We start from the raw sequence: 15,313 nt of genomic DNA, 5'->3' as shown, positions 1-15,313 counted from the left end.
TATTTTTTATTGTTCTTTTCTATTTTTTTAAACTTTTTAGATTCAGTCCTGGTTCCGAATGGCAACTGCAAGAAAGAGCTATCTTTCAAGACTACAGTATTTCAGAGATCATGTAAGAAAAATGCCTGTGGGATTTTATCCAGGTTGATAATGAACTAAATTAATGCTTTATTGAATGTTAGCATTGAATGATTTTTGTTGAATGGTGGACAAGAACACTTAGGAAAGAATGGATCTTAGAACTTCATATGATAATATTTGGAGGCTTACTGTTTTCATTCAGAAATCATGTTGAGAGTTAGACTTCGCCAGTCAGGACTCAATAGAAAATGGGTGAGGGGAAAACTGTAGGCTAGTAACACCAAAGAGAGAAGACTCTAGAGAAATATTTTCCAGCATTGCATATGTAGTTTTTTCAACTGCTAACTGCTTACTTTAAATAGAAGCCCCCGGGAGGGATTTTTTCCTGAATCTTTAAAGAAGAGATATGGGAACATAGATTGGATCATCTAAGTTCTGTGCTAAAATTATTTTCCCTTTTTAGATCTCTTTGTCTAAGCAGTTCCCCTACAGTCTTGTTTGTACTTTTAGTTAACTTATCTGACCTCTTCTTCAAAGAAAATGGAAAAATAAATGTTGAATACATCACATTGAAATACTGTCAGTTCTAAGTAGTGTCAGTTCTTAAATACTAACAGTTCTTAAATGTTCTAAATTCAAAAATAATGGAGTAGGTGGGACTCTGGGAAACCAAGACTTGTCTCAATCTTTTGCAGAATAATGAAATTGTGAAAATACAGTCACTGCTGAGAGCAAACAAAGCTAGAGATGACTACAAAACACTGGGTAAGTGAGAGCTTTCTAAAACAAAGCAAGGATTTTTTATAAACCAGGCAAGGACATATTGGTCCATATTGGTAACTTCAGAGATTGCTCTAAGAACAGAGGATACCCATTGTTTCCAGTAGATTTTGATCATCTCAGGCCCCAGGTTCTAAACCAGTACACAGAGGAACACTTGGTGACAGGAAATGAGCCTTCCTATTAAATGGAAGGGATCAGCCACATGGTATAATTTCTTCTTCAAAGAGAATGGAGTTGGCGTAAATGCTGAATTTTTTTTCAATCTAAGCTAGAGTCAAAAATCTAATGCAAAAGAGTTAGCTAGAAAATAATCTTACATTTACATTGTTTAATTTGTTAGACATAGTCTCATCTCCCAAAAATGACAACTGCAGACATCTTCCTGCAATTTCATTCTGAACTTTTCACAGAATAATTTTTAATTTTTGTTTGTTTTTGTTTTGAGACAGAGTCTCACACTGTTGCCCAGGCTGGAGTGCAGTGGCGCAATCTTGGCTCACTGCAACCTCCACCTCCCCAGTTCAAGTGATTCTCCTGCCTCAGCCTCCTAAGTAGCTGGGATTACAGGCACAAGCCACCACACCCAGCTAATATTTTGTATTTTTAGTAGAGACGGGGTTTCACCATGTGTGTCAGGCTGGTCTTCAACCCCTGACCTCATGATTCACCTGCCTCGGCCTCCCAAAGTGCTAGGATTACAGATTAAGGTTTTTAATAAAAATGTGTAGAAAGTTTGAAAATAGCAAAATAAAATTCACCAAAAAATAACAGTCACATTTTGTGCTATCTCCTTACAGTCCCAACTTTGCCTATGTTTGTTATTTTGTTTTTTTATATCATAAGTTGATTCTTCATATATTCAATTTTTGCATTCTAATTATCACAGGAACATGCACAGTCAAGGAAAGCTTGCTGATAAATTTATTAGTACTTACAGTGCCTAGTAAGTTTAGCCAGCACCTTTTATTGTCTAAAGTTTGTCTGAATTAAGGGATGAAGTATATGGCTCAAGAAAGATCTTCCCTGGTACTTGTTAAGGAAAATCTAGGGACGCTTGAAGTCCTCACTCTGCCTCCAGCCTGCAGAATCTACTGAATAATGTCTCATTCCACTAGATTCCAGCTCACCTCTCAGCTGGTAGATATGTTGTTGTTGTTTTGAATTTTTTTTAAAGAAGACTAAAGAGGATTTTTTTTTTTCTGAGCCCTGACACTAAAATATGTTTGCTATTGCTTTTATATATGAAAGATGACTTCAAAGTAAATTTTCCAAATGAACACAGGCTAATTTTCATTTCGTTCAAGGTAACATTTTTTTTTAAGCAGTTACAGTGATGTTTTTTATTTGTTTACTTTTTTATTACAAAGACAAATTCCGATTTTAAAATCTGGGCAACTTTATATTGGGACATAAAAGGTAAATAGAGAAACCATCTCGGTGAGTGAGTTAGATCTAAGCTTCTCTGGGCTTCAGCAAATTGGGTGCTTTTATGGTAATCAAAAAAAGTTTATGGTAACCAAAACTTTTCTAAGTTTGTTATCATCTGTTCTCACCCTTTTTCTCTGGAATGTCACTGAACGCATTCCAGCTTGAAAGTTGCTGGAACTAGGATGTGGTCACCTGTAGGTGCAGACTATAAAGTGGTCTGATTTCCTGAAATGAAAATATCTGTACCACAAAGTCATTCTCAGATGAAGATGGCAAAAAGCCTAGTATTGATAGAGGAAATAATAAATTCAGGCCATAACAATTAGTAAAGCTAAAATACTAATTTAGTTGTTTCCGATGGGACTGTTAGTACATATGAAGAGACATAACCCTTAGCGGGAGGGAGAAGCAGCCATCAACTCTGGCCACAGTGGGAGGGCTCATGTTCCCCCAACTTGGCTGCATGGATGAGCTGTGGTGCATTGCTAAGGCCTTCCCTGAAGTGGTCATGTCAGTGGCAGCATCTTTGCTGAAAATGGACGGAAAATAAATTGATGTGCTTCAGTGGTCAGGAAATAAAGGGTCCGGTGATCCAAGGAAAATTCTCCAATAAAGGCCATCAGCAACGGTAAAATAACATACCTGATTATAGATTTGGTTTACCATGCTGGGTTTATGCAGTTGTTTGTGGTGTTGGTTTTCTTCCTCCTTTAGTGTCAAAACACCACAGAACTAAGATGGAAGTTAAAGGAAGACTGTCAAGGGCCTAGGTGTAAAGGAGGGCAGCTATTGAGATGACCATGACTGTACTAGCTCTGGCAAGTCATCTTTCTATTATTGGGTCTAATCATTCGTCCTCAATGGACCAGATGATTTATTCTTACAGTTTACCCAGATCTTATCTCCCTAAGCATGTTAAAATATTTTCCAAGAGTCAGAGTGCCAGGAAATTAAAGCCTAAAGTTCCAGGTACTAAGGGGAACACCCTTTTAGAATTTATGTGCGAATGTCCCTCTCAATAACAGGGGCTGACCCATAGATTCTGAGCACCCTCCCTTGGCCGGTGCTCAAAGAACAAGGGCCAAGTTTCAATTTCTAAAATCTTTTTATTTCAGCTGGGTAGAATATTCGTTTCACTTATCATTCTGTTGGTTCCTGTTTGGCTTTTACAGTCCTCCCTTCCTGGTCCTTTTCTAATTCAGCTTTCGCCTACTTCCGGCTCCTTCCCAAAGATCCTTTGGGTTGGGAGAAACCACTTTCTGCTTCCTGCAGCAAGAATGTAAGTCACTTATCTAGCTCAAGCACAAGGTCTCAGGGTCAAGGTAACTTATATTAACTTTCTTTCCCAGGTTCCTGAGGAAGGAGGCACAGATAGTACTATCTTCTTAGTGCATGAGTCCAGGGAACAGTGTGAGAGAGAGCTGATAAAAGGGAGAAAAGGGGAGTTGATAACTAGAAAAGAGTGGGGCCAGATATCTGTTTTGTTCATTTATTTATTTATCAGTTTCCTTGTCCAGATTTTAAATTGTGTGGGAGTGGGTAGAATGATTCTCACCCTAGACCAAGTACTTTCATTGGTATATTTTTCTAGTAATTGTTTAAGACCTTGTTTCTTTCCTGTTGATAATCATTCCAAGCTTTCCTAATTAAAGTATGCCTGTTCCTGTCACTGCAGTTGGCTCTGAAAACCCACCATTAACAGTAATTCGCAAATTTGTATACCTGTTGGACCAAAGTGATTTGGATTTCCAGGAGGAACTAGAGGTTGCACGATTAAGGGAAGAAGTAGTGACCAAGATCAGGGCCAATCAACAGCTGGAAAAAGACCTGAACCTGATGGACATCAAGATTGGACTCCTGGTGAAGAACAGGATCACACTAGAGGTCGGTGGGGTTTTTGGGACTGTCAGCTCCCAGAAGAGGGAAGATGCCTACATACAGTCAAGAGTCATTTAATGACAGGGATACATTTTCAGAAACGTAGCATTAGGTGATTTCATCCTGATGCAAACATCATAGAACACTTACCTAAACATAGATGGTAGAGTCTACTACACACCTAGGCTATATGGTAAAGCCTACTGCTCCTGGGCTACACACCTGTACAGCTTGTGACTGTACTAATACTGCAGGCAATTGTAACACAATGGTAAGTATTTGTGTGTCTAAACATAGCTCAACATAGAAAAAAATACAGTGAAAATACTGTACTATAATCTTATAGAACTAATGTCTTATATGAGGTCTACTGTTGACTGAAACATGTTGTTTGTGGTTATATATGTTCATGACACTTTGGTCTAGCTAAGTTCATTTGGAATCTACGATAAGTTTTTATCGTTTTTATTATAAATTAGTGGTTCTTCAGTCTGTAAAATTTTATGCCTCCCCATTTATAACATTTTGTAAGGCTTCCTTATTCTGAAATGAAATCTGTGTGATAAAATGTACTGATGTATATACCTACAGAATAAGGCTAGGGCCTTTATATGAATACAAAAGAGAAATTTAAAGAGTAATTGTTAATAAAAGCACACATTTTATTGAGAAAATGTATATGCCTGATGACATTGGAAGACATGATACAGTTACCAGGGGTGTGGACCTCTTCACAGAACAGCTACAGATTGTGAGGGCTTCAGTGGCAACTAATGTGGAGAAGTGGTAGAGCTGGCAGGACCTCATTTTCCAAAATGGAGAACAACTATTTGTAAATTTCAGCATTAGCCAAGTGTAGTCTCCACCCAGTTTACACAGCAGTTGCAATTCTAGAAAATCCTAGATTTTGTGTGGGGAAAATATATTATGCATCTGCGTAAAACAATTAGATTCTAGGCTTAGATAATTACAAACAGAATCTTGACCTACGTAAATGACCAGTAAGACATTCAAAAGTTCTGTCATACAAGGTGTAGGGCAATTATTTACACAGGACCATCCCACAAATCGCCAGATCACAGAGCACCTCTCATCCCCAATCCCTGCTCACTAGAAAGCAGGAGTGCCCTTCAATTGTTAAGATATTTTAAAACATCCCCACGTATTTCCAAAATACGTACAGAGTCACACTGCCCACATTGATAACTTCTAAATAAATCATGGTGTGACTTCACATCTGTGTGAAACCTGCCAATATCAGGGCTCAAAAAAAAGTGTAAAAAGCGTCATTTTTACCCAAGAACAGATGCCTAGGATAAGACCTCTCTCCCCGTCCTTGTTCCCTTCCTATGTGCCACATCAGTTTTCAGGAAACTGATAGGTCGAAGAGGGAAACTGACCTTCTGGAAACTCTGAGAAGGCTACAGTGGCTCATAGGTGGAGCTCCAGCAGCCAGCAACCAAGCGAGTGTTCTGGACAGCTGGGAGATGAGCAGCCACAGGAGGCTGCCAGTTACGTGGGCATGTGAATGCCCCAGGCTGGTCCTCCAGACCTCATAAAGTCACCAGGACAGTTGTGAAGGAGAAAATAAGAAAAACATCATTTTATAAACACAAGTGATCATCTCTTCTAAACATTCAGGAATAAAACTACTTTTATTATTTTATCCAGAAAAACAATAGTATTTTTTTAAAAATAATGTATTTGTATTGTTTGACAAAAATGAGAACTTTTCAAGTGTAATATATTCTAGAAGGTTTTTTAGAGAATGCTTTTTATAACCTTAAACTGCTGTTTCACCCTATCGCCATAAAATTGTAAACAGGAAATGTCTTGCCTTTTAAAATAAAGGCTTAGTTGCAAATCAGTACATAGTTTAAATAATATGTATCTTTTGGAAACACAATCGTGGCAAGTTATCAGATTTTCATGAATGCTTGAGTTTTGTGGGGGTTTTTTTAAAGCCACTTATCACTAATAGATAACATTGTGAAGTTTTTCAACATATTTGCAAACACCAAATATGTATCCAGCATTTTTTAGTGATTAAACTAATGATTATTAAATATGCAGCTGTTAGCCTTATCATTGACAGAACATTTGTAGTGATGCAAGAACAGAGCAGTTGAAGCTTTATTTATAGTAGTGAAAAAGTGGGAAACGACCTGAAGGCCAGAACAATATGCAGAGGATGATATAATTAGTTTAATATAGATGTTGTATAACCACTAAAAATAATGGTTTTGATACTTCTAAAGCAGGAGGAAAGGTTTGTAATTTAGTAGAGGAGAAAATAGTGCCTAAGGTAGTATGATTTCTTTTATTATCAAAAAATAATAATAAGCCAGACGGAGAAAGAAGTTAAGTGATTTTTCTTTGTGTGATAGTTACGTTTATCTTCTCCCCCTCTTCCCCACACCTTTTTATTTTTAACAATGAGTGTGTGTTTAGTGAGGAAAGAGAGATTGTAAAGGGAAATGGCTTTGTTCTTACAGAACAATGCTAGCTCTTGCTAGTAACCTTAACATTTTTTATAGTTCTTTTAAAAATCAGCATTCCTCCTAAAAACCTCAAAATCTGTAGGTTAGTGAAGTGACTAACATTGATTTTAGGCAAAAAGAATGGTTTGGAGAAAGAAGACAAAGCAACTGAAATAGAGGTTTCCTGGAGGCACAGGAGCCAAAAAAAAAGTATAGGTCAACCTAGCTGGAAGGAAAGCCTAAATTAAGAGACTAAAGCTAATCTAAAACTAGTACTAAAATTCCCATTCATAAGTGTGATGTATCATCCAGGAGCCCAGATTTGCAGGCCAGAACTACCTGAAACCCAGCATTGAGATTTGTAACTATTAATGCTTAATTATACTACTTCACTGCTTATATTAACATGTGACCTTGAGCATATTTTTTAACCTCTCTCTGAGTGTGTTTTCTTCCTTGGAAAATGTACTAGGTGATTTACATATATTTTTAATCTTCACAGCAACTCAGTAAAATTGCTGTTATTACACTCACTCTATAGATGAGGAAACTGAAGCTTAGATTAACCTGTGCAGGTTTACCAAGCTAATTATACTCTGCAGATACCCATATCTTTACGACTCCAAAGCCCAAGCCCAAGCCCTTCATACTAGCCCACATTTTCTACAAAAATGTTTATATCATGGCATACTACCGGCATGCAGATATCCCCTTATCAGGAAAAGGGGAAAGGTGGCGGTAAAAGGGCAATATTGAGATGTGGGACTATCATGAACAAGCCAAATACGGTTCCTCTTTCAAACCACGGTATTCCTCCAGTGTTCGATATTGATTAAGAATCAGGAAAAGTGAGTTTTGATGAATAAAAAGTAACCGCTCTGTTTGTTATCCTTGTCTGGGTTGGCTCTTGTGTCCATTTTCAAGCTTCCCAAAGCAAACCTCCATTCACCCAAGCACATTCATGAGCAAGTCAGAACCTCACAAGGAGAAGGCAGAGGGGCTATCCCGGTTGCTGTGCCCAGCTCTGCCCTTGGAGCTCCAGCAGACAGGCGCTGTTCCATCGGCACAGCCACCGGCCCACCCTCTCTTCCCCTTTCTGGGTTCAGCATTGCCTCCGCTGCTTCCCTCCCTCCATTCCTCTCCCTGTCCTGCCTTCACCAACTCTCTCTGTTTTTAATGCAGAGGAGTTTAGATCTGCCCCAGATCTTGCTCACCACCCCATCCTCTCTTCTGTATATGGCAAAAACCATTAACCAGAAGATGAAGTCTGCAACAAAACAAAAAGCCCTCAGTTTCTAGAGTGACCTCCACTGAAAACACTCGGGAAGGAAAAGGGGGGGATTATAGGTAACAAGACTTGTTTTCCTGCCATATATTTAAAATCAAGGTAATAGATTTATTCTGTGTATTTGAGGGAGTTGAATGATTTACATGTCGCCAGCTATCTGAAGAGGAAAAATGTGGATTAACTGGCACTGTAAGCCACATTTACTCTAGTGATGTCTTAGGACTTCTTATAGATAAGGATTATCAGACAGCCACCTGCCTAGATTCCCCCTTGACCTCTATCTGGTGGTAACTACACTTCCTTTCTTTGAACTGAAACATTTTATATATTGGTAAAACAAGGGAGAAATGTTGCTTTTTAAAAAATATTATGGGAATGTAAATCAACTCCCCTCTTTGCTTTCCCTATAAAAGCAACTGGGGTGACAGAAGTAAGTGGGTAAGTCAAGGCTACCTCTCTCTGAGCTGAGAATGAGAAAGAATAAAATCATGGACCTGGAAGGCAATGGATGTAGCCACATGGAACTGTCTTATTCGCGAGCTTCCTAGAGCTCTGGACCCCGGCTGCTCAATAGGCTGACCCCAGCCATGGGAGAATGGGGTGCCAGGAAGTAAACATATTTAGAGCTTACCCTTTAGGCAAGACCTGACAGTGGTTCTTATCCCCAGTGGCAACTGGAAATGAGGGCGGGCACATGTCGGCTGTGAAAATGACTAGGAGTCCCTGCTGGTATTTGGTGGGAAGGAGCCAGGGTGACAGATGCCAGTAGTGCATGCAGACCAAAATGCTGTTGTCCACACTGACCATAGTGCCTCTCTAAGGATACAGGCCCGGCATTCCTGATGTGCAAGTAGAGTCCTCATGTAGAGGTCTGGCTAAGAGCTCAGTCAAAAATCTGGAAGAAGTTTTAGGAAAAGCAACTTTCTTGCCACTTACTCTGGGACAGTGAACTAATGCCAAGTGACAGGGGAGGTGTTCTAGAATAGTGACTTTCAAATATGAGTCATGTGCCATTAGGGTCATGAAATCAATTTAGTGTGTCACAATGAGTAATCTTTAGAAGTGGAATAGAATAAAAGCAAATAGAAAATATCAGCACGTACCATTAGTAAGAGAGAGGGTGTATGTGTGTTCACCAATAAAATATGGAAAATGTATTTCTTACTGTGGGTCTCAGACTTCTGAGTAGCTAGTACCACAGGCATGAGCCACCACACCTGGCTTATTTTTAAAATTTGTTTGTGCCGATGGGGTCTTGCTCTGTTACCCAGGTTGATCTCAAACTCCTGGCCTGAAGCCATCCTCCCATCTTGGCCTTCCAAAGTGCTGGGATCACAGGCATGAGCCACCACACTTGGCCCACTTCCAACTTTTCTTCCAAAGCTTCCTGGCTTGTCTAAGGCTTCATAGAATTGAAGAAAGTTAGGGCCTTGCTTTGGATTAGGCTTTGGCTTAAAGGAATATTGTGCTGGTTTAATCTTCTATCCATACCACTCAACTTTCTCCATATCAACAATAAGGCCATTTTGATTTTTTTAATCTTTCATGTTTTCACTGAAGTAGCATTTTTTCTTTCTAGAAATTTTTCTTTGCATTCACGACTTAGCTGTTTGGTGCAAGAGGCCTAGCTTTAGGCCTAGCCTATCTTTTGATACAACTTCTTCACTAAGCTTAATCATTTCTAACTTTTCATTTAAAGTGAAAGATGTGTATATTTCACTTGAACACTTCAAGGCCATCGTATGGTTATTAATTAACCTAATTTTAATATCGTCCTGTCTCAGGGAATAGGGCGCCCAAGGAGAGAAGAGAAAAAGGAAAGTTGGTGAAGCAGTCAGAACTGCTACTTAAGTTATATGGGCATGGTTTGTGGTACCCCAAAACAATTACAGTAGTAACATCAAAGATCCCTGATAGGCCGGGTGCTCACGCCTGTAATCCCAGCACTTTGGAAGGCAGAGGCAGGTGGATCAAGAAGGCAGGAGATCAAGACCAGCCTGGTCAACATGGTGAAACCCCATCTCTACTAAAAATACAAAAATTAGCCAGGCGTGGTGGCAGGCGCCTGTAATCCCAGCTACTCGGGAGGCTGAGGCAGGAGAATCGCTTGAACCTGGCAGGCGGAGGTTGCAGTGTGCTGAGGTTGTACCACTGCACTCCAGCCTGGGTGATAGAGAGAGACTCCATTTCAAAAAAAACAGGATCACTGATAACAGCGCCCCATAACAGATAGTATAATAATGAAAAAGTTCTATGTATTACAAGAATTATCAAAATGTGACACAGAGACACAAAGTAAGTACATGCTATTGGAAAAAGTGGTGACAATAGGCATGTTCAATACAGGATTGCACAAATCTTCAATTTGAAAAAAAAAAAAAAATGCAATATCTGTGAAGCACAATAAAGCAATGCACAATACAATGAGGTATGCCTGTATTTCCAATTACGTGTGTTTCAATCCTGTATGTGAAGAGAGGAGGAAAAGAGTACAAGAATTAAAAAGCAGTAATCTCATCAAATTTTTTACAGGATGTAATTTCACACAGTAAAAAGCTGAATAAGAAAAAAGGAGGAGAAATGGAAATACTGAATAACACCGACAACCAAGGAATAAAAAGTTTGAGTAAGGAGAGGAGAAAAACACTAGAAACATATCAGCAACTGTTTTACCTTTTACAGGTGAGAACAATTTATCTTTCACTCTGAGTCTGGGAGTACTGCTATGTTACATGTCTGTGGCTTACAGGGAGTCTTTTATCATGCTTCAGCTATAATAGCATCTCTGTGTTGAGCATCTACTAAGTACCAAGGCTATTTCTGGTGCTTTACATACATTCTCTCATTTAATTCTTACCATAACCCTGGGAGCCGCGAGAGAATAAGTACTATTGTTATTCCTGCATTACAGATGAGAAAACTGAGACACAGCCAGTACATGCAGTACATGATAAAGCAAGGGTTTTGAAACGCAGGCAGTTTGACTTCAGAGCCCATGCTCTTCACAATATTATACTACGGTTACCTGCAGAAACAATATAAATCTGATAGTAATAAAACAAAAACAGGTACAGTCATCCATGAAAAAATTAAAATAACTGTATGTGAAAAACAGATATTTACCAGAACCAATCTCCCCTTCTGTGGGGAAAAGAGCCAGAGGGTTTGGGATTTCAAAACAGTACTTCTTTTTTCTTTTAATATTTTCATGATGTTACTGTGATCTAAATGAATAGTAATTTTCCATTGCTTCCTGAGTGATGGTGAGAACTAATAAGTTTGACTGGTTATGGTTGGACTTTGATGAATCACTTATTGTTTTGTTTGACCATTGATTCAGCCTGTCAGGCCTACTGGCACATACAGCTAGTCACAAAGGAAACTGCATGATAGCGATAGAAATAAACAAGCATCCTCTTCAGCAGGAAAAGTTTCCCCAAAGAGGTGGATCCATAGTTCTCCCTTGGAAGAGTCAGATGTCTCTCAGAGTGGGGCCACTGTTGGAATTCCTTCAAAGCCCGGAGATGCTTAGGTCTTTGAGGATGTCACTGTCTGTAGATGTATAGAGAGCACATTACACAAACCATAAATAAGATGTGTGGCGAATCTCATGGAGAAACACGATGTTAATTTTGGTAGGTTTGAAATTTCTCTACCTCGAATAAGAGGTTGGAGAACATCTTCAAACATATGAACATCTTCACACAAGTGGCCACCACACGGCGGTACAGAAGGAAAAGGTTAACAGTACTTAGAATTGTCTGTGGAACCCACTGTTTCATGCCAGCAAACTTAGAAAGAAAAGGGGCTCACTTTAAGCAGGAGAGGACTTTGGTCTGCCTAATTTAGTACTCAACTACCAGTTTGAAAGTTAATCTTAGGCACTTATCATTTTTTATATCCATGAAATTTCAAGCGTATTGAAGATTCTGTAGAATTTAGTTTTCTCAATTTGACAGAGTTTGTCACAAGTCAAAATCTAGTCATTGACCTAAGACTTGCATTGTTTATTAGATAAATGGAGGCATTTGGGAAGAAGAAAAAGCACAGGAGCATGTTTAGAATAATCCCACCAAACTTTATCCACAAACAGTCCAAAATGTACAACCAAAGGGTGCAACCATTCAGTTGTGTCAAGTGAAATCTCTGTTGAAATCATGTATTTTTCTTCTCCTTCTCTTCTTTTGAGACATTAGCCCATTATCACTGAAGAAATTATAGAAAAGCAAATGACCTGGATTCCTTCAGCCCATAGGTTACACTTTAGCAAGACTTCTTCTTTTTTTGTAGAGATAAGGTCTCACTCTCTTGCCCAGGCAGGAGTGCAGTGGAGCAACCACAGCTCTCTGCAGCCTTCATCTCCTGGGCTCAAGCAATCCTCCCACCTTGGCCTCCTAAGTAGCTGGGACTACAGACACATGCCACAATGCCTGGCTAATTTTTTCGTGTTTTTTGTGGAGACAGGGTTTTTCCATGTTGCGCAGGCTGATCTCAAACACCTGAGCTCAAGTGATCCACCCACCTCAGCCTCTTAAAGCACTAGGATTCCAGGCATGAGACACCACACCCAACGTAGCAAAAATTCTTAACCAAAGCCACAGGTCAGCTAGTATATAGGTTTTTGGGGGATTTGTCTCTTCAGTGTGAAACTGAATTTAAAAATTTTAGGTAACCTTAGGAGGAATGGTGAGTAGACATCTTTATTTAGTCCTAGAGTAAGTTTCCTTTCTCCTAATTCCTATATACTTCACATTGGAAAAGAGTCACTACAGAGCTATCAAGAAAAAGTACTGAGCTGCTTATTTATAAAATTTCAACCCATCATTATGAACTTAAAAGTAAACCTAAATGGTAAAGTAAACCAGAATTTGAGGTTTCTTAAAAGCTGCCCAAACTGCTTGAGTATATTAGATGAATACTAGTTTTCAAGTATAGAAAAATTTTCTTCTCTTGTCAGAAAGAAGATGAAGATTAGGAGTATTAAATTTCTCTTTGAACATACTTTCCTCTGTAACCTGAATACTATTGTTCTCTTTGAACTTCTACCTGGTAGGTGTAGCAGCTGGAGAAAAGCCACATCACCATGAAGGCTGGTTCTGTATCCAACGGGTCCATCCTCATCAGAACCCGCAGGGTTCCACGTCCATTTTAAGTTCTTTGTTGTTTTTTGCTTATGGTCTTCTGGCACTTCCCTTATCAACTGTCCTGACCTTCAACCCTCTCTTCAACCTCCCTACCTCACTCCCCCTTCTCACTCTGTGTAGAACATTGTGGCCATTTTGCTGTTCCCACATTGTAAATATATTCTTTTCTTGTTCTTTCCAGTCTGACAAGATAGTATGCATTTCCTTCTACTCATCCATCAATCCTTCTAGGCCAGTCTATATAGCTGGGCCCTTAGTCCACTTTTTTTTTTTTTTTTTTTTTTAAGATACAGAGTTTGTGTTGTCTAGGCTGAAATACAGTGGTATGATCACGGCTCACTGCAGCCTCAAAATACTGGGCTCAAATGATCCTCCCAACCTCAGCCTCCTGAGTAGCAAGGACTGCATGCATGCACCACCACGCCTAGCTAACTTATTTTTACTTTTTTCTAGAGACAGGGCCTGTCCATGTTGCCCAGGCTTGTCTCAAACTCCTGGGCTCAAGCTATCCTTCTGCCTGTCTCTCAAAGTGCTGGAATTATAGGTGCAAGCCACCATGCCCAAGCTTTGCCAGTGTCTTTGGACACCAGATTCTGTTGGCTACCCACCCTGTCTTCTGCGTCTCTACAATAAATATTAATATGTGGCTCAAAAAGGTCAACAGTGAAAAGTAGATATAATATGTTAAGTATATCATATAGTGTGTATCATTTAAATCCTATCATAATTTTCTACTATAGCTTCCTATAGTATGATATGAATAATATTAAGTAATTAATATTTGATATTAATATTTTAAAATATTAATATACAATAGGAAGCTAAAGTAGAAAGTTATATAATATCAGTCTAAAGGAAACTGTAGTAGAAAGTTATACTATATACTAATAGCATAGAGATGAATACCTGGCACATAAAAATTATTTTATATACTCATCTATATGCTTTTAGTGACATTAAGTCATTGAAGACAGGGAATCAGATATTGCTTTGTGCTTTAATAATATATTAACTTATTGTTTTGCGGGATTTTTTTGTTTTCTTTTTCCTTCTTTCCTTCTAGACCAACCCTTTATACTTGGCTAAGCTGATTTTCCAGATGCCACAGAACAAGTCTACTAAATTTATGGATACTGTTATTTTCACACTATATAATTATGCCTCTAATCAGCGAGAAGAATATCTACTTCTCAAGCTTTTTAAAACTGCTCTGGAGGAAGAAATAAAGTATGTATACAAATATGTATGTAAAAATACCAATGAATAGATCCTTTTGTTAGTGGTGGCTGTCTTTGGTTTACTAAAATTATTTTTAAATTCATATAAGTTATTCCCACATATTAAAATATATCAAGTTTCTTGAGAATACTTCTATATCGTTAGAGCTATATTCAAGTACCATTTTCTCCCACCAATGATACTTTCTGTAGTGTCAAATTAACTTTTGATTTTGTATATCTGTAACAACTGAAAATCAATATTATATTGAAAGTCAGTGAAAACATTTAACTTAATTAAAATTCTGAGTAATAAGGCCATTAATGGGTGAGAATGCAGAGTGCAATCTCTGCCGAAATAGTCTTCCCTTCTTACTAGAACTTAAGCTACTTTTGCTAATTTATTTTCTGACGCAGTTAATGTAAAAATTGTATAGGTAGCTATAATGAGTGGACTGAGAAACATGCATGAGAAATGTCCTTAGCTCAGGTGGCCTTCCTAACTTGTGGAAACCTTAAGTTATACTAGTTCCTATTGGTTTTGGGAGCACGGGAGCCAGCCACCTCTGCCCTCTGGGTGTCTGTAAGCCCATGAGAAATGTGATTCATTAGCAATAGGAATGCTATGCAGTGGAATGTGGTAAGTACTAAATGAAGGACACTTCTAAATGAAGGACATGCACAATGTATTAGGTTAGAGGATAGGAGGAAAGATTCCAGCTAGGTTGACTAGTAAAGATTTTGTAGAAGAGGAGGTGCTTGACCCAAAACCTTGAGGAATAGCTGCAATTTTTATGAGAAGAGATAGAAAAGGGAAACAAGGCACAATGGTAGTGGAAACAGCATGGGCATAGGTCCCAGAAGGAAAGTAAATTAGTCTAGCCAGAATGTGACTTAATTACTAACTACCAGGAGATGAATCCTGAAAGATAGGGTAGGGTCAGGTAGTGGGAGACTGAGTAAAGGCCCAGCTATTAAGGCTCTATTTGCTTTTTGGGGATCTGTGAAATCTTT

The 15,313-nt window shown here is 38.7% G+C and overlaps 1 protein-coding gene across 4 annotated transcripts in view; it reads left to right on the top strand.

Annotated features, from left to right (window-relative positions):
* IQGAP2 (IQ motif containing GTPase activating protein 2) overlaps nt 1–15,313 on the top strand; it is a 331,348-nt gene that overhangs the window by 277,496 nt on the left and 38,539 nt on the right. For all 4 annotated transcript variants that reach the window (XM_011996387.1, XM_011996395.1, XM_011996408.1 and 1 more), the window contains 4 exons: nt 777–846; nt 3,968–4,176; nt 10,471–10,620; nt 14,146–14,309. In XM_011996387.1, coding sequence (XP_011851777.1) covers nt 777–846; nt 3,968–4,176; nt 10,471–10,620; nt 14,146–14,309 — 593 coding nt within the window. The remainder of the gene's footprint in view (nt 1–776; nt 847–3,967; nt 4,177–10,470; nt 10,621–14,145; nt 14,310–15,313) is intronic.

The sequence above is a fragment of the Mandrillus leucophaeus genome, unplaced genomic scaffold, assembly GCF_000951045.1.
Source record: "Mandrillus leucophaeus isolate KB7577 unplaced genomic scaffold, Mleu.le_1.0 Scaffold114, whole genome shotgun sequence".
Classification (NCBI taxonomy): Eukaryota; Metazoa; Chordata; class Mammalia; order Primates; family Cercopithecidae; genus Mandrillus; species Mandrillus leucophaeus.
This window is presented reverse-complemented; position numbering and strand designations above follow the sequence as displayed.